Below are 19,335 nucleotides of genomic sequence, written 5' to 3' on the forward strand. Positions count from 1 at the left end.
TTTTTTTTTAATGACAGAAAACAGTACATTGCATGAAACAGCTATAATAATTATATTGTGAAATAGGTTAATCACATAAAATTGCCCATATCCAATCTTTTTTTTTTTGGCCACGCCACACAGCTTGAGGGATCTTAGTTCCCCAACCAGGAATTGAACCCAGGCCCTCAGCAGTGAAAGCACAGAGCTGTAACCACTAACCACTGGACTGCCAGGGAATTCCCTCCAATCATTTTTGACTCACCAAAAAATGGCAGTTTTGTATGGTTTATATGGGATCACAATGTAAGATGTGATACAAACTATCAAAATACGATCACAGTCAAAACACTGGAAAGCCAAGGGAAAACTCTTCCACTCTTCCATTTCATTCTATGTTCCATGAAACTTAGCTTTGGAAAACTGGAGTCCTCACCCCCAGTGGAAGCGTTTTCCCTTTGGAGATCCTGTTTCTCTCAAGTACACCAGAGTACATTTTCATTCTTTAACCCAAGACTGCAGTCTCTCGGGACCAGTGTTCAGTTTTGCAGTGTTCCTAGAACACAAGCCTCATTGCAATTTAAGCCCAGAGTGTGGGTCTGTAGTTGTCACAAGGACAAACAGGGTGTCACATTAAATCCTAACCTTGGAACCACAGGGCATGCAGAACCTAGCCCAGTTGGGCCCCTCATGTGTGAATTTTAGAGCCAATTCCAAAGGTACGTGGACAGACCCTAGGGAGCCGGCAAGTGTGGCCTCACAGGGTTGACAAGACCCCATTTCCATGACCTGAGTGACCTAAGTGAGTCATTTTTCTTCTTGGTGTTTCATCTACTCTGGCTACAAATTGGAATATATCAGGATATTGATGAGATAGTGCAAACTCTGAGTCCTGAGAGGAAGAGGCAATTGAAATCCAAATAACTCTAGATGTTTGAGGTCATTTCTCCACTGGTCTGATACGGGCACATTGGAGCCAACCGTGAGCTAAGAACTGACCGACTAGTGGCTCTCCTGAGCCTTCTCCAGACTTGTGGTCACTACCATTTATAGAGACTTTTTCCATGTGAAAAATACCTTTATAATAGCATCGCACTTCATCTGCACAGAACTCAAGGTAGGTAAGTAGTTCTTGTGCTATGGATGAGGAAATTGAGGCTCAGAGAGGTTGACTTGCCCACAGTCATGTGACAAATAATAAGAATAATAATGGCTAGTGCCTACTGCAGATTTAGAATTCATTCTTTGCAAAGATTATTTCATTTAATTCTTTGCTGAGCACAGCAGTAAAGCTATGGGCTTGGTCTGGGTCAAATATGGGCCTCTGGAAATTCCTTGTGCCTCAGTTTGGTCCTCTATAAAATGGAGTTAGCATGTTAAATTCCTAGGTTACTTGAGAAGATTAAATGAGCTAATGGATGCAAAGCACCTTGGAACAGCCTGGCCTTTCTAAATTTGAAACTGATGACACTAACACTTTAGGATCTGATTTGCCACTGCTTTAAGAGTGGGATTCCAAAATCAAATCTGACAAACTGGGCTCAAGTCCCAGCACAGCTGCTAACTAGCTCTGTGATTATGAGAAAATTGTCTCACCTCTCTGAGAACTAATCTCATCTATAAAATAGGGATAATCATAAGACAGATGTCATAAATTGTTGCAAGGATTAAATGAGACAATGCAAAGAAATCCCTTGGTACAGTGCCTCACATCTGGCATGTCACAGTGAGCTATCACAATGTGGGGACTGGGTACACAAAGTTGTATGATTGGGGCTCACAGTTGAGTGGGTGAGACACCCACAAAACATAAATTACCCATTGTAAAAATGTCATAGAGCTTCAAACAGAGCATTATGGGAAAATGCATGAGGGTCACAAATTCTAACTGGGAGGGTACTGATAATGTTTCTGGCATGGGACGGGACTCTTGTCTCAGCCAGGCCCATTTTCAGATTTGCTCAGTTCTGCTGGCCTGGGAGGATCCTTTCTACAGAAACCGAATGCCCATTTCTGATGGTCTCAGTTCATTTCCTGGAATAGCCCTCCAGGCTCTAAAAACTGAGCTCTCCAACTGATACGAGCAAGATGGGGATCAGGGCATAATAAAAGATTTTGGTGTGGAATAAAGAAAAGGGGCAAAATGAACCATCCTGTAAGTAGGGTGGCTATGTAAGTGATCATCCAAATCTGGACCCCGTTGAGACCAAAAGGAGGCACTATAAATAATTATATAGGACATGTTAATCGAAAGATACATCGCTCCACTTTTATAGGTGACTGTTTGCCATTGGGCCCAGGCCCACTTTATCACCCTGATCTCCAGCTAGCCTCTCCCCATGATACACATGCCCTGTGCTGATTGCCACATCATGTCAATTCCTGGCTGATGAAATCTTGCTCATCAATCAAGACTGGGTTCAAAGGTCACCTTCTCGAGAATACACAAGAATATATTTCTATTCGCCCCCTCTCCCCCTACCCTCACATACTCCTTCAATTTCCCAGGAAGAATTTGTCTCTTACTCCTCCTAACCTCTTTAGCAGCATGTAACTACGAGCCTGTCACTTTGCATGAGTTCTCCTTCCAACCCGCTCATGAGCTCTTTGAGTGGGAGAAAGGAAGGTGTTGTGTTCATTGCAGTTATTTCCAGAGCTCAGCATCAGGCAGAACACCTAGTAGCTGCTCTACAAGTTTGCTGAATGAAAGAAAACCGGAAGAGATCTTGGGAGGCCCCAGGTGATAAGACTCAGCTACCAAATCCTTTTAGTTTATCTGCCCTTCTGGGATTCTTAACTGTATTATTTCATGATTGAACCAGTTTTTTTGTTGTTTTTCTTTTTGGGTTTTTTTGGTTTTTTGTTTTTTTGGCTGCACCGCACAGCTTATGGGATGTTAGTTCCCCTGGGATCGAACCCAGGCCCTCGGCAATGAGATCGCAGAGTTCTAACCACTGGACCGCCAGGGAATTCTCATGAATGAACCAGTTTTAAGCCTCATTTTGCCCAGTATAAGTGCTTGAATAAATACAAAGATAAATAAAACTCAGTTTTCACTGTCTCAAAATATTCTAGGCAAGTAAACAAAAAGTAAAAATAAAAAAGATGGGAGAAGGAGAGGTGGTGGCATGGGGTAACCACCAAATCTCCAAGTTCCTTTTAGAGCTCTGAGTAACAGGGTGGACAGCCTGCTGAAATTCCATCCCAGCTGATGACAAAATGGGGACTGATGGACAACTTGCTGTCAGGGAGCTGCTCCTTGGATATCACACAATGCCCCCTCCTGGAACAGGCTTCTCTTGGGCAACTGGGTTGTTGCGCTCTTACAGACACTGTAAGTCATATAAAACAAAGAGACCTTTCTCTTTATTTTGACTTCCAGAGAGCCTAGAGCCAAATTTTGGCCCCTTTTTCAACATTCTTGTTGCTAAACTCAACCTTAGTCCCAATTCTTCTGTACTTATATTCCGTCTTGATTAACTCATTTTTCAAAATTTTGTAAGATATGCATTTACATAAAACACCATGTATTATTTTTAAAGAATAAAGAAATGGACAACAGAACTGAGCAGTTGTGAAGGAAGATTCACAAGGGTGAACGTGGGAAACCTCTGAGCCCCAGCTCCCAAGCCCGCTCCTTAGCCCAGTCGCAATTCCACTACCTATAGCTTTAGGCTTGGGCCAAATCATCCTGTAGTGAGTGTTCTCTGTACTTCATAGAGAGGGACTGTTGTAAAGCAGATAGTCTCTGGTTATCTCAAGGAGTTCCTGAAAATTTGACAATGAAAACTAATTTTAAGTTTAATTTTAAAACTATGTTGTTGTTTTTAAAACAGGTTGGAAGGGGACTTCCTAGGGGGTCCGGTGGTTAAGACTCCATGCTTCCACTGCAGGGGTCATGGGTTTGATCCCTGGTCAGGGAAGTAAGATCCTGCATGCCATGAGGCAGCCAATAAATAAATAAATAAATACATACATACATAAATAAATAAATAAATAAATAACAGGTTGGAGGTGCAAATAAGAGTGGCTGTGTGTTTGTTGTAAAAAGAATGCTGCATCGGGCTTCCCTGGTGGCGCAGTGGTTGAGAATCTGCCTGCCAATGCAGGGGACACGGGTTCGAGCCCTGGTCTGGGAAGATCCCACATGCCGCGGAGCAACTAGGCCCGTGAGCCACAACTACTGAGCCTGTGCGTCTGGAGCCTGTGCTCCGCAACAAGAGAGGCCGCGATAATGAAAGGCCCGCGCACCGCGATGAAGAGTGGCCCCCACTTGCCGCAACTAGAGAAAGCCCTCGCACAGAAACGAAGACCCAACACAGCCATAAATAAATAAATAATTAAATAATTAAAAAAAAAAAAAAGCTCACATATCATAAGTGTGCAGATTAATGAATTTCTGCCAACTGGACCGATCTCATAACCAGCATCCTGATTAATATACGGGACATCGCCAGTACCCACGCAGCCCTTAAAAAAAAAAAAAAAAGAATGCTGCATCATTGAAAGGCTGGGAATCACTAAGTTATAGGCAAAAAAATCAGCAAGGTTGGGGGCTCAAAAATCAGACTGGGGTTCAAGGAATCTCTGCTGAGCTTCATGGTTTGGAGAGTCCAGGGTGGGGAGAGCTCAGGAGGTAAGGAAGAAAGAAGGGTTTTCTGTTCTTTCATTTAAATCATTCATTTATTCATTCTTAAGGGGCTCCTAAGAAGGATGACCCTTTACTAAGTGGGGAAGATAAAAAACACTGGAGGAGAAAATATAGGGGAAAAAAACTCTGTGACTTGAGTTAGGCAAAGATTTTTAGATATGATACAAAAAGCACCATACATAAAAGAACAAATTAATAAATTGGACTTTGAAGGAAACCAGAAAGTCATCCCAAAGTATGCTCTTTGACATAAAAATGATTTTGAACTAAAGGAAATTAAGAAGCAGCAAATGCAGAAAAAGATCCCCCTTTTCTGCCTAAAGGCAGGATATAAATTCTATTTTTACTAAGACACACTCTTATCAGCCCAGAGAAGGCACCAGAGGAACCTGCAAACAAACTTTACTCCATTAATTTTCCTCCCATATATTTAACTTCCCATAGTTTCCCCCCCTTGGAAGCCTAAGCTTTCCTGTGACCCATCATTTCTCTACAAATTTATTATTCTTGTTGACGATGCTACATAAATTGGAATTCTAAGCCGCCATTTTGAGTTACTTCTGGTTCAGTTTTCTCCCGAGTGATGTACACTGTCTGCTTTTTAAAAAAAATATTTATTTATTTATTTAATTTATTTGGTTGCGCTGGGTCTTAGTTGCAGGAGACGGGCTCCTTAGTTGTGGCATGCGAACTCTTAGTTGTAGCGTGCATGTGGGATCTAGTTCCCTGGTCGAACCCAGGCCCCCTGCATTTGGGAGCGGGGAGTCTTAACCACTATGCCATCAGGGAAGTCCCCACTGCATACTTTAATAAACTGTTGTTTTTCCCTTTTTGTAAAGAGTGTCAGCTGAAAATCTAAAATGGGTAGTGGTAAAGTTTTGCCTCCCTTGCAACTTTATCAAAGTTAAAAACTGGGCTGAGAGGAGAAGGACCCAAAGCTCTGAACCATAAAATTCATACAAATCTGGGGTCAGCAAACATGGCCAACAGCCTGGGACCTGTTTTTGTAAATAAAGTTTTATTGGAACACAGCCACACTCATTTGTTTATGTGTTGTCTATAACTGTTTCCATGCTGCAATGGCAGAGTTGAATAGTTGCAACAGAGACCTCATAACACAAAAGTATAAAATACTTACTATCTGGTCCTTAAGAAATAGTTTGTTAACCCTTCATATAAAGCACAGACTGTCCAATGGATGCCAAGATGTATTGATCCCTTCAACACTACGGTAACTAATTGGGGACTGAGGTTGCCAGATTTACCGTCCTTAACATGGTCCACTTTCCTCCATCCTAGAGCAACCTTCTCCTAGAACCCAGATCCCCTCCATGTTAGCAACATTATCATTTCTGTCAAAAAGGTTGGGAAACATCAATATAAACAGTGATCATTCTTCTACTACACACCACCTTCCATTCCCTTCATCACTATATCTACCTGCCTCCCTCCTCTCATTCAGATAACCTTTTTTTTTTTAATTTTTATTTATTATTTATTATGTTTATTTTTGGCTGTGTTGGGTCTTCGTTTCTGTGCGAGGGCCCTCTCCAGCCGCGGCGAGTGGGGGCCACTCTTCATCGCGGTGCGCGGGCCTCTCACCATCGCGGCCTCTCTTGTTGCGGAGCAGAGGCTCCAGACGCTCAGGCTCAGCAGTTGTGGCCCACGGGCCCAGTCGCTCCGCGACACGTGGGATCCTCCCAGACCAGGGCTCGAATCCGCATCCCCTGCATTGGCAGGCAGACTCTCAACCACTGCGCCACCAGGGAAGCCCCAGATAACCTTTGATGAGCATCTACATTACGCCAGGGAAAACACAGCCCCTGCCTCCAAGGAACCCACACTCCAGCAGAAGAGAGACATAGACATAAATAACCAATATGCAGTGTACTAAGTCGTATAATAGTTATGTAAAGAAAAAATGTGACTTGTATATTCAAATACCTCAGTTTGAATCCCAGCTCTGTCAATTCCCAGCTCTGCAACTTTGGGTGAGTCACTTAACCTTTCTGAACTTCAGTTCTCTTATCTGTAAAGTAGAAATGTTTATAACCTTGAGTGTGATGGGTTGTTGTGAGGATTAAATGAGCTGCTTTGTGCAGAGCACCTAGTTCAGTGTCAGAGCCCAATATTATTATTATCAGCAGCAGTGGTCGTCATAGTAATCAGTAGTAGAAGCAACGGTGATAGTAGATGATGTACCAGGTGCAAGTCGCAGCAAAGACGAGAGGGCAGTGATACAGGTGTATAGATCAGGGATGTTTTCACAAAGAAAGTGATATGTGATCTGGATCCTGAAGCAAGAACAGGAGTTAGTCATGTGGAAAGGGAGGTAGGGGCACAGATAGAATAAAATGAATAAAATGAAACACCTCTTTAGAGATGCAAATTTTCCCAAGACAGGAGATGTAGAATGGGGTGATTTCCTGATATGCCTTAAGTCTATTAAAGCTGTAGTGACCATCAGAATCAGATCTGCACTTGGATTTGGACAAGGGAACACTTTCAGTTCCCATTAGGACTAAGGCAGAAGAACTGACCTGACCTTTGGTGATTTTTATTTTTCCTTTCCTTCCTTCTTGTCAAGGTTTCTTTTATGCTGACTTTAAGAGGGTCACTGATCTAAAACCTTGAATGGTTCCTCACTGCCTATAGAATGAATCAAGATTCTTTAGCATGGGGTTCAAGATCCTTATTGTTGAGTCCCTTCATTCCCAACCAGCTTCAATCTCAGTCACTCACCTCCCAACCCCTTCCTCCATGCTACCTATGCTCCACATTCAACTCAACATATGTAAAAACTGGGCTTGCAACCTCCTGTTACCCCCAATATCTGTTCCCCCTTCTGTGTTTCCTGCCTAATTTATTCACTCTCCTCCTAGTTGGGAGGGGGTGTTCTGGGGTTCCTCCCTCTTTCTAGGACTCACTATCCTTCTCCCCATCTTCCCATTCCAAACCTCTGTCATGATCTTCAGAGATTTTCTCTTTCCTCCACTCCCACTGTCAGTTTTAATTCAGGTTTTCCATCATCTAGATAATATTTTCTTCTAGTCTTGTCCCCATAAACCTATCCGTGCATAGTGGCTTGAGTGCTCATTTTAAAAATGTCAACCCTAACATGTCACTTTACAGCTTAAAATTTTTCAATGGTTTCCCTTTGCAGTGTTGATACCCTTTAGCCAAAGACCTCCAGGACAATACCTGTAGTCAAACAAAGTTGAGTTTATTGGCTTGTTGCAATGGGCACCTCAAAAAAGAAGGGTTAGGAGGGATTTGAAGCTATAAGCTTTGGAGTTGGGTTAGTTAGTTTGGGGAAGGATTCAATGAGGCATAGCTTTGTTCTGGAGTTGGGTGCTGTCAGAAAGCAGAGCCAGTTCTATGATTGGTGTCTTGGTCATTTTTATCTAGGAGGAGCTATTCTTTGTTATCTGCGTGGAAATACTCTTCACACATTGACTTCTGTCAGAGTTGGCTGTCAGACTGTTGTCTGTGTTCAGCAGTTAGAAGAAAATCCAGTTCCCTTTCCTCACATAATCTTATTAGTAGTGAGGGAGAAAAAAGGTAGCCTCTGATGTCCAGAATTGAAATGACGATCACAGCTGGTCTGCCATAGTCTTACAAGTCAGTCTGGGGCTCACAGCCAGTGATCCTAAACACGTTAAACAACCCCATAGAATAGCGACCTCACACAGCTCCCTGAGACCATGATAAATGCAGCAAAACAAGGTCACTTCATAGTTTTATCTAATCACACACAAAAGCAAGGTCACTGGGTCACCGACAAAATACTCAGTCATGGACTTGCCCCCATTTTCTGACAGCATCCAAACTAGAGCAAATTCCTTAGGCTCTCCCCCAAATCACCCAGCCAAAGCCTAAATCCTATATAAGTTCTTTCTAGAGCTCTCTTGCTGAGAGAGAGTCTCCCACGGTGTGCGTTCTTCCTCACTGCAACAGGTGATAAACCCACCTGTCTAATTACAGGTGTGTTTCTCCTGGTCTTTGGCTGAGAGCCTTGGCACTGGCATGGTTCCCATGCTCACCTGGTTTCAGCCATGTGAGCCTTCTTTCAGGCTAATGTGGCTTTGAGGACAGAAAGCTCATTCCTGCCTCAGGGTTTGCACTTAACTATTCCCTGGGACTTCCCTGGTGGCGCAGTGGTTAAGAATCCGCCTGCCACTGCAGGGGACACAGGTTCAAGCCCCGGTCCGGGAAGATCCCACATGCCACGGAGAAACTAAGCCCATGCACCACAACTACTGACCTGCGTTCTAGAGCCCGTGAGCCACAACTACTGAGCCCACGTGCCACAACTACTGAAGCCTGCGTGTCCTAGAGCCCATGCTCCGCAACAAGAGAAGCCACCTCAATGAGAAGCCCGCGCACCCCAATGAAGAGTAGCCCCCTGCTCACCGCAACTAGAGAAAGCCCACACGCAGCAACGAAGACCCAGTCCAGCCAAAAATAAATAAATTAAAAACAAAAACAAAAAACAGTTCCCTGTGATCGAAATACCTTACCTTCAGGTCTACTAGTGGCTGCCTCCTTGTTGTCGTTCAGATCTCAGCAGGAAGTAACCACTTGAGAAAGGCCTTCACGGCTCCTACTCGCAGTCATTCTGTATCACTTTTTCGAGTTCCTATATAATTTTTAACACTCGGTTATATGATTGTGTGTTCCTGTCTTCCCCCAGCAAAATGCAGATTCTAAGAGATCAGGGACTGTGTCGTGTTCACCTCTATCTCCTAGAGCTTCTAACATTTCCACAAATAGCTGAAACATATCTTACCTTGAGCAAAAGAGCATCTTCTTAATGGGTCTCTCTGCTTCCAGCAGCGTTCACCTCTAAAACAGCTCTGACTTAGCTGTCTGAATTCCTTTTCTAAAACAAAGGGGAGTTGCTAGCATTATCCCTCTTCAAAAACCTTTCATAGATTCTTTTTTCAAGGCATCATCCCCTCACTCCTTCCACCTCATCTTCCACTGGGGCTCTTGGGGGAACATTCTGGAACATGCCACATGCCTTCCAGCAGCCAAATCTTGACAAGTGCTTCTGCTTCTACCTGAGATGTTCTTGCCCATCCCTCACCCCTCACCCCACCGTATTTTTTCCTGAGGGCAAAATCCTAGTCATTTTTCAAAGCCTAGCTCCCAAAGTGCCTCTTTTGAGAGGTTTCCTCCAGCCCTTCCTTCCTCTGGGCTCCCCCAGTCCCTGGTTAGACTCTGGTATGACTAACCACACCCCGATTTCTCTCACAGTTGAGTGAGTACCTGTTGTCTTTCTCAGGAGACTGTGAGTGTTTCTAGGGCAGGGAAGCATCAGCTCTCTGTGTCCCTGTTTCTTCAGCTGTAACATAAAAATCTTTGTACCTACCTCATTGGGTTCTTGTGGGGAGTAAATGAATGAATGCACATACAGCGATTAGATCGATGGATGGCTGAGTAAACACCATATAAATGTCTGCTACTATCATTAATATTCATTTCCGTATTCTTAGTGCTGGTCCAAAGTAGGTGTCATTATGCATTGTTCTTGAATTTGGTTGGAGTCTGGCAGAACACTTCTGAAAGATTTAGAGCTTTATTGCTTAGAACCAGGTTGGGAACTTTTATTGGTCTATTTAAGTTATTTATGTAACTCCCAACCCTCCTTCCACCCCAAGCTTTGAGGATAGGAACTAGGGATTGCTAAGCAAGAAAAGAGAAAATAGTCCTAAACCTTTCCTAGTGGTGTCGCCTAACGGTTGGTCTGACCTAAAGATAAGAAACCTGCCTCAGAAATTTATTTTTAAATATTTTCCCTGGGCCCTTTTTTCAAATGCTACTCACCTGGAAGGAGTAACATATTTAACCATTACCTCAGAATGTGTCCCATTTCCCCCATAATATTAGGGGGGGGATGGGATACGGGACCACCAAATTATAGTAGAGATGGGGTCTGGGGAGGCAAAAGAAGTCTGGGTAATGAGCTGCTGTTCCCAGAGCTTCCAAAGGCTTGTTAGAAGGAAGGGTGCCAGAGAGCATTGGACGCAGGAGAGTGAAAGGATGCAGACAAAGAGATCTGAGGCTTCCTAAGATGATACTGGTCTAATGGAGAAGCAGGGAGGCCCAGTGGGGAATGCGCTGGACCAAATTATAGTTCTAATTCTACTTTGCAGCCGGGACACCAGGGGACCTCTCTGGCTTCCTTGTGCAATGTGTTTAATGGTGAGACTGAACTAAATGAAGTTTGAGTTCCTTCTTGTGTTGAGGAGGGTGTTGGCCAATGGCGGGGTGACTCCAAGTCTGAATGCATGCTTTAACACATCCTGGGCGGTGCCTTGGCTTGCGTGTTTCCTTGGCTCTTTCCAGAGCCTGCCAGGCTTCTCCAGAACTTGTCTGATGCTTGTGAAAACTATCTTAGTGGATGTAGTGAACAGCCTGGTCTCCCCTCTCCAGAGAGGTGGATGATTCCTGGAGGCTGTGCGTGAAACTGGGTCGGCCTCTACTGGCCAAAGGCCCATGGGCACAACAAACAGGGTGAAGTCTAGGCTGTGACCAGATGGATCCTGGGAAGCAACTGGTATTTCTAAGATAGTCTCTCCTCAGTCAAAAGTCTTCTGATGAAGACTTCTGATGTTTGTACGTCATTTACAAGTATTTTCAGATTCTCAAATTTGTCTAAACCATGTAACAACCTGTGAAGTTAGTTATTTCCATTTCATAAATGAGGGAGCTCAGAAAAAATGACTTGCCCCAAAGTTTGGAAACATAATAGGGTTCGTGACAGAGATTCTGTACAAGTCTGTAGCTGGCTTTATCCAAGAAAAGTGAATTACAGAGACGGAGAATGGATTTCAGTCTAAGATGATCTCGATTGCTAGGTGTACCGTGGCAGCTGGCTATAGTGGAATGAGCCTTGGAGCCAGAACTCTCCAAATCTGTCATATACTAGAGGAGGGACCGTGGACAAGTTAACACTCATTCTCATTTCCCTTGTTTGTGAAAGAGGAGCAAATGACATAAGACAGGGTAGAGCTGTCTGACATAGTATGTAAATGCAGTATTTCCTTTCATACGACTTTGAACATGTGGATAAAAATACTCTTAGCCATGTTTTATATTTTCTCCTGTGTATTTTCCTCAACTTAGTTTCTGCCTTCAAACTGACTAGAAACAGGCTAGTAAGAATCCTTCTGTTTCAAAGGCTTGATTAGGGTTCAAATACTTGAAATTAAACCATATAAAAGGAAATCTTCCTCATCTACAGGCCAGCTGATAAATGTAGGGGGAATCTACCTTTTTGAGGCTGACCGGCCTTGGGAGTTGATGGATGCCAGTGGCCTGGCATCATGGAGATTTACCTAGCACGCTTGAGTGAGCCTGGCCCTGGCTGGGAGGATTACATTTCATCCAGTGTTGAAATCACTTGAAATTCCCCTTATTCATCCAGATACAGAAATAAAAGAAGCAACTCGTGGTCTTGCTGAGGCAAAATCTTTATTGTTAGCCATTACTGAATCCTTTATTCTTTCATTCTTGCATCTATCTGCCAAAAACAGACGGATTAAAGTAATGTATTATATAAAGAATCACATGCACATGGATTTTCTTATCTCACACCCCACACATATTTCATCAAAAGGTCAAATTATATTTTTACTCCATCTTTTTCTGTAGACCTTAGAGCTCTATAGAAGCTTTTGAATGAAACAATGACATTTTTATCATTTTCACTTTTCAAATGTACCAACATTCAGAAGGTTCATTCTTGGGTCTGATGCTTGAAGCTGAGGTAGGATGAGGCAGGAGGACAAACCAGCCTTTGTAAATGCCCTGGCCTAGACATTGTTGGTAACACACACACACACACTCACACACAGATAAATCAATTCAAGTGATATCCAAAAACTTTTTTTTTGTTTTCCTTTTCCTCTTCACCAATCCCTTTCTCATTCTGCTGGAGGCCCCTCTGCGTCCTGCATTTCTACTTTACTCAATAGGAGAAGTTGCTCAGCTACTTCATGAGGAGTTGAGGATTCACAAACAGAAGTCATTCTAAACAACCTGTCAGATACGTCTCCCCCAAATATTTACTTGTCCTCTCCCTCTCTGACCAGCGGTCACAACAGTGAGTCATCCATTGGGCTTTCATCCACAGCAGCCTGAAATAACAGCAATTCCAGGACTATGACCTTACACTTTCCATTTTTATTAAAATTCTCACTTCCCTCAAAACCTGATTGTCTCAAAGTCAATTTTATTCCACGCTTGGACTTTCAGTTTGTGCTAATTTGCAAGTCTTTTCCAAATTATCCTCGTAAATCAATGCCTGAAGTATTTATCAACTCTCATACATACAATTCCTTGACAGATTCAGGAGAACTGAATCTCTCCCCATAGAGAGGACTTTTCTGGAGGGAGTGGGATAGAAGGAACCCCCTTTATGAAATAAGAGTTAGGGGCTGGGAACTAAATTTATTGCCTTTTAAGACCTTATTAATATATAGAGTTATATGTATATGGCCTATTGTCAGTCCCTTATTCAGTTTGTTTCATCCATTTTAGATATGCATGATGCAAAGTCTACAAACTCAGAGCCACACGTTTATGTCTTTGTTATTATGGCTAAGATCCCACATGCCACGGAGCAACTAAGCCCGTGCGCCACAACTACTGAAGCCCACGCACCTAGAGCCCGTGCTCCGCAACAAGAGAAGCCACCGCAATGAGAAGCCGTGCACCACAACGAAGACACAACGCGGCCAAAAATTAAATAAATATAATAAACTTATTTTAAAAAAAAGAAATTTGAGTCACGCCTTTCTTCATTAAATAAAAAAACCTAAAGTACTATACAGATAAACCTAAGAGCTTCACATTAATAAGCAAGTATTTTACCGATCAAAATACTGCTCTTAAGCACAAGAAACAACTTAAACAAGGAAAAGCTCGAATGAAATAAGCCTCTATGCATTCGCTGCAAAATTTTATACCATTACCAAAATTACAAACAAAACGATAAACTTCTAGTGGTAGTGGACCCAAATGTTTATTATTGCCTCATTTTCTTCTAACTGGGCAACTCTTCTCTATTTCTCCCCTCATGACTTTTCTCTTTGTTTGGTACTCAGCCAGACTCTAAGACACAACTGAACTCCTCCCTCCTCCAGGAAGCGATTTCTGGCCCTCACGGATCTCCTTCAACTCCATACCGCTTAAACCCATCTCATGATTCAGGTCTATCAATAGTATTGATCTCCTGTATGCCTACAACCGTTTCCACAGATGCATCCTGGGGAGCAGGGCCTGACCTCCCCTGTCTTGCCAGCGTGCCTCACCCAGAGCCCTCTCAGAATATTGACTTCATGGAGTTTTGGACATAAACCCATGTAGGAAAGGACACAAGCTATGGCAGCTAGCCCCCTCTGACTCATGGTCCTTTTAAGAATATAGAAACCTGGGGGCTTCCCTGGTGGCGCAGTGGTTGAGAATCTGCCTGCCAATGCAGGAGACACGAGTTCGAGCCCTGGTCTGGGAGGATCCCACATGCCGTGGAGCGACTGGGCCCGTGAGCCACAACTACTGAGCCTGCGCGTCTGGAGCCTGTGCTCCGCAACAAGAGAGGCCGCGATAGTGAGAGGCCCGCGCACCGCGATGAAGAGTGGCCCCCGCTTGCCGCAACTAGAGAGAAAGCCCTCGCACAGAAACGAAGACCCAACACAGCCAAAAATAAATTTAAAAAAAATTAAAAAAATAAAGGAATTCCTTAAAAAAAAAAAAAGTATACATTTAAAAAAATATATATATAGAAGCCTCAAATAAGTGCACCAAATTGATTTGGGCCCCCAACCCAAGATCTTGAGTTTGAATTGGTGAAATAAATGACACACCTGAGAACTTCTGGATTCCCACTTGCACCACTAGTTCATAGGCCTGACTATAAATGACCTTTTACATTAATGCCCACATTTACTAGTTGGTGCTTTTCATACCGTTTCTCTCAAGAACATTAAATGCAGAACTGTGCCCTTTGTTCTGAAGTATGGAGGCTTTGCTCTATATTGTTTCAGAATCGCTGGCATTCCCACTGGGAACAGAGTGGGCCTCATTCTCTGCTCATGACTAAGTCCAGAGACTGTCTGGTGCAGGGGTTCTGTGACTTTTTAACCTGAGCAGTATTCTACCCATTGTCTGTGAATGCCCGGGTTACGGCGCCTGTACCACCGCATTGCTGATTACAGTAAATGTGAGGTAACCGAGTATAAGCTGTCCCCAACCCCAAACTCAAGAACGTTAGTGGATACTTGAAAGCAAGCTGTATGACTGCACACTCCCAGCTTCCAAAGTTCAAAAGTTTGGTGGACTAATCTTAAGATCTCCACTGCTCTCTTCTTTGCCAAATATGGGCAACAAGTACTGCCTTTAACACCATCAGGACATAGTTGGGGGTTGCTTTTTCAGTGCTGGGGACAGATGACATGGATCCATTTTCCAACCCTCTGTAGCAAAGAGGTGCAGTGATAGAGGTTCATTATCAGGCCTTTAAAGTGAAGGGCACTAGGCTTTGGAATGAGAAAGATCTGGGTTCAAACTCAGTGTGCCATTTGCTAGATGGGTAACCTTGAACGAGTTATAAATTTCTGTGAGCCTGTTTTCTCATCTGCCAAATGGAAATAACACCACCTCCCTCAGCAGGGTTGTGAAAATTATGATATACATAAAACTCCTGGCATATTGCTTCAATATAGTAGATACTCAATAAATGTTAGTTACTGTTATTATCCAAGAGTTTGAATTGACTAGAGTCCATGATTTTTAATTCACTATTTCAGTCTTCTCAGAAGAGTCATCCAGGACTAAAATTAAAAGCATATGTGAGGCTGTTAAATGCCTGTAAAGGTTATTTAGTGGGTAGGAAAGATCACAGCACTGAGGTGGAAGGATGTTGTCCCTGCCCCCACTCCCTTATGGCCCCAACACACACACACACACACACACACACACACACACACATCCCTCCCCCCCAGACTAAACCTGTATGCCCATTTGTCCATGTCTCCAACCCTAGCTGATGAAAATGCCTGTGGTTTTAAAGGTTTTCAAAAATAAGAATGGGAAAGTGAGGCCTCAGAAAACTATATATATTCCATTAGAGGAGAAAGCAAGTAAGAGAGAGAGAGGGGTAACTGTTACATTTTCTTGTCCTTTGCAGTATAATGGCTCCCATGTCCTGGGATCCCAGTTTGACAAGATGAAATGACTCGAAGGTCACGGATGGACCTCACTGTCCACTGTGAAAGCTCTTGCAGCACCTTTAGGCCCCACAGCTTCTTCTCAAAGAGACCGCCATCTCCAACAATAAGGGGCATCCCATCAGCCTCACTGGAAGGGATCTTGTGTTCCAGGAGCACCATTAATTCTTCCAGCTGGTAAGCAAAAGCAGCGACTTGGAGGAGAATGGTATGTATTGCTTGATGGAAGTCATCTTCAGCTGGAGTAAAATGCACCCGTTGGTCTTCTAACAGTCTGGCCAACATAACGTGGAAGGTACGATAAGCTTGGAGGTTCTCTTGGAGTCGCTCTGCCTCACTAAGCTCACTCCACCGATCAGTGCTTGCCACTGGCACACCACGCACAGAGTCCAGGTTTATGTTCTCGTTCAGACCTTGATGCTTCACCTGGTCAAGGATACAGAAAAACTTCACATCTTCTGTAATCACTCCACCATTCTCACTTAATCTCTAAATCTCATATACAATCTTATTCACTTCCCTGGTCAAGGATCCAAATTGTAAAGAAAATAAAGAGTCTAGAAGAGGAACTCTTCATTTGGGAACCTTGACTGACTTTAGGAAGATCCTATTCTCCCAGAAATTATACATACTGCTTTGACTACCTGTTCATTTTTCTTGGGAGAATCTGCAGCTTTCACTAGGTTCCAAAGGTTGAAAACCACTCACTGACTGGTCTAGAATAATTTTTCCTTCCCACTTGACACTCCCTCCTGGCAACTGGAGTATTATAATCATACTGGAGTTTAAGTATTTTAAATATACCTGAAGACACTGGCCACACTTAAGCTCTAAAATATAGGCATCGTAGAATTTTTCTAACAGCCCTCTCCATCGCTCACTGTCAATGGTGAGGACAATCCTTTATTAGAGGAGTCAATGGCAATTATTTTTTAAAACATTGGTATTTCAAAGAATCTGATTTCTGACTGCTGGAGTTTTATGAAGATAAACCAATTCTCAGAGAACCTAAATTCAGAACTCTCCACGGGGGCCTGGAGTGTTTCCACAGCAGGCCTTAGATGAAGACCGAGGGGGATCTTCCTCTATCAGAAAACCTGAGATCCATGGTTAGCTCCCTAAGAATCGGACACTTCCCCAGGTCCCCAGTGATTCTTCTAGAAGACTTTTTTGATAGTGTAAGTGACCTTTCTATTTAGACAGAGGAACACTTTTGATTGTATAGGGTGGCTAATAATGTAATAGGAGAAACTGGTGGCTTTATACTGTTCTTCTCCCAATCCTAGAAACCTAACTCCATCTTTCGTTTATAAGCTCAAAAAATCAGAACAATGTACATGAAGAACCCAAGCTTAGAGGCCTCATGGTTAATCTATTCTGGCAGAATTCAGACAGGCAATCAAATTAGGAACAGCCTCCAGGACATAAAGCCAATTCTACATAGAACCCCATGTATATTTTCTTATTCAAGGAACAACATGTCTCCTGAATAGCCTAGAGAAAGAAAGTAAGGTCATATGACTTTCCTTAAGGGAAGGGGCCATGTCAAATGACAGGTGCCCAATATATAAATGACTATATGATTAGGGCTTTCGTAACTGATAACGGGCCTGGAACATGATGGTAAAGGGCTGGATCAGAAGAGATGAAGTGAAAATAGACGACAGCAAAATAGGCAACTTACATAAGATTCCATAAGAGCAGTCAGGTCGCAACGGATCTTCCTTGCTAGCCAGACAGAGCGGCTACAGAGGTCCCGGCGGTGAGGGGTCAGCGGTGAATGCTCAGTGAAAGCCATCCCCTAACTCAACTGTCCCGGGAAACAAGTGAGCTGGGTTTGTTTCTGTCTATACTGGTCCAAATAAGAAATGTGACTCTCGGGCTAAATCCACTGGGCATTTCCCTACTAATGGAATTCGGCACCCACCCCCCCGCCTGACTCAGAGGTGGCAGCAAATTCCTGGCTGTGGATTTCTGCGCCTGTGGAATCAAAGGCCCCTTTTCACTCAGCTTCCTGTCCTGCAGCGTCTGCCTCCAACTCTCTCCTCCACTCAGGGCCTAGTGTACTTGTTTTCGTGTCATTGTTTTGCTTTTGCACTTGGCGACAAGGTCACTATCACACTGATCCTCATGACACCCCTGCCTGATGGAATCTATTTATATACACATATAATCAGTTCATTTTATTATCACCCTCCCTGTGCTCCCCATGTCCTTTTCTTTCTTGGCCTGGTAAACTATTCAATAATATTAAGTTATTATTATTGATATAGCTGCCATTCATTAAGCATCTACCCTAGGCCAGACACTGCTCACGGCTTTAAAGCCTTTATTTGATCTTTAGAATAATTCTACAAGATAGTTTCCTCATTTTACGTAAGAAATGGAGGCTTAAAGAAATTAAATAATGTGCACAAAATCCAATAACTAGGTTCAAAATTTAAATATAGGTCGTTGATTCTAGAACTGTTTCTCCCACTGAGTTTCCAATATCATTCTTTAGGTAGTTCATATTTTGTTCCAAGACACAAAGTTTACATGAAATAGATCCTGTAAAAATACAGCATTTTTTCACTCCCATCCTTTTGCTGAGTAAAGTTAAATTTACATTCGATTAAAAATCAGCTAAGGAAGCATCTGTAATCTCAATCATGGTGCCTTCCTTGTAGCTACAGGATGAGGAAGGTACTGTTTAGGCCTGTTCTCTTCCAAAGGACAGGAAACACCCAACCCTGACTTGGTAACATTTCTGAGGCAGTCTCACTCAAGTGACAACATGCTTTTCTTCTTCTTCCTTATCCCAATCATACCACATTGCTTCTTAACAAAACAAGAGCATGAGCTGGACTGTGAAATGAAGGCAGAGTTTAAAAGCACTTGGCGAGTTGTTCTATTGCATTTAACTCTGTAGGTTAGAGGATGATGCCAATTGGGTAAGAGTTACAAGTTTCATCCCCAAACGAATCAGTTTTCACTATTTTGTATCATGGACATTCCCTCTGAATTGAAACACATGCCTTCTCAGGGGGAAATTTCCATACATAAACAATAATTGAGGGACATAGGGGAGAAAGAAATGAGGCCAGGGTGGCTGTCACAGTAGGCTTTTTAAGAAGGTAGGAGGATTCTTTTTTTTTTTTTAAACTTTGTATTTGTATGGACGTTGAGTTTTGTGAAGAAGCACTGATATTAAATGCTATCAGGGTTTTGTCATCATCAGAGCAAAAGTAACCTCACAGCTTCCTTAATGTTCTCTTTACTAGATTAAGAATCCACGTTTCCTAAGGTTGAAACATGGAAAGGATTTCCAACTTTGTCAAATGATCATAGAATCATATGGCATCTCAGCATTAGAAATCAAGAACTGAACAAAGTCAAAAGTTAACTACCTGATTCTCAACAAGAGCAAACAACAGTATCTGCCACATAAAACCTGCCCTGAGGGCAACTTGTTTTTCTTATTTGGCAGCA

General features: G+C 42.9%; 1 protein-coding gene and 1 long non-coding RNA gene across 2 annotated transcripts in view; both read right to left on the reverse strand.

Moving 5' to 3' along the window:
* LOC309605464 overlaps window positions 1–11,226 on the reverse strand; it is a 32,099-nt gene extending 20,873 nt beyond the window's left edge. The window contains exons 1-2 of the long non-coding RNA XR_014231375.1: window positions 9,151–11,226; window positions 6,575–6,659 (exon numbers count right to left, since the gene is read on the reverse strand). This is a non-coding gene — a long non-coding RNA (uncharacterized lncRNA). The remainder of the gene's footprint in view (window positions 1–6,574; window positions 6,660–9,150) is intronic.
* An 866-nt stretch (window positions 11,227–12,092) lies between these two features.
* CNTF (ciliary neurotrophic factor) lies at window positions 12,093–19,259 on the reverse strand. The gene is made up of 2 exons (XM_082341313.1): window positions 17,549–19,259; window positions 12,093–16,290 (listed from the first exon to the last, which is right to left on the reverse strand). Exons 1-2 carry the CDS (start codon window positions 17,660–17,662, stop codon window positions 15,802–15,804), a joined length of 603 nt encoding a protein of 200 aa, XP_082197439.1. The 5' UTR covers window positions 17,663–19,259; the 3' UTR covers window positions 12,093–15,801.
* Window positions 19,260–19,335: the final 76 nt, after the last annotated feature.

Source organism: Balaenoptera borealis, assembly GCF_965194805.1.
Source record: "Balaenoptera borealis genome assembly, chromosome: 11".
Classification (NCBI taxonomy): domain Eukaryota; kingdom Metazoa; phylum Chordata; class Mammalia; order Artiodactyla; family Balaenopteridae; genus Balaenoptera; species Balaenoptera borealis.

Bases quoted from the DNA above. Each gene is read 5' to 3' on its own strand.
- CNTF (XM_082341313.1), bottom strand. From the start codon at position 17,662: ATGGCTTTCACTGAGCATTCACCGCTGACCCCTCACCGCCGGGACCTC. The intron at 16,291-17,548 runs GTAAGTTGCCTA...ATCCTTGACCAG, and splicing joins CTGCTCTTATGGAATCTTAT to GTGAAGCATCAAGGTCTGAA.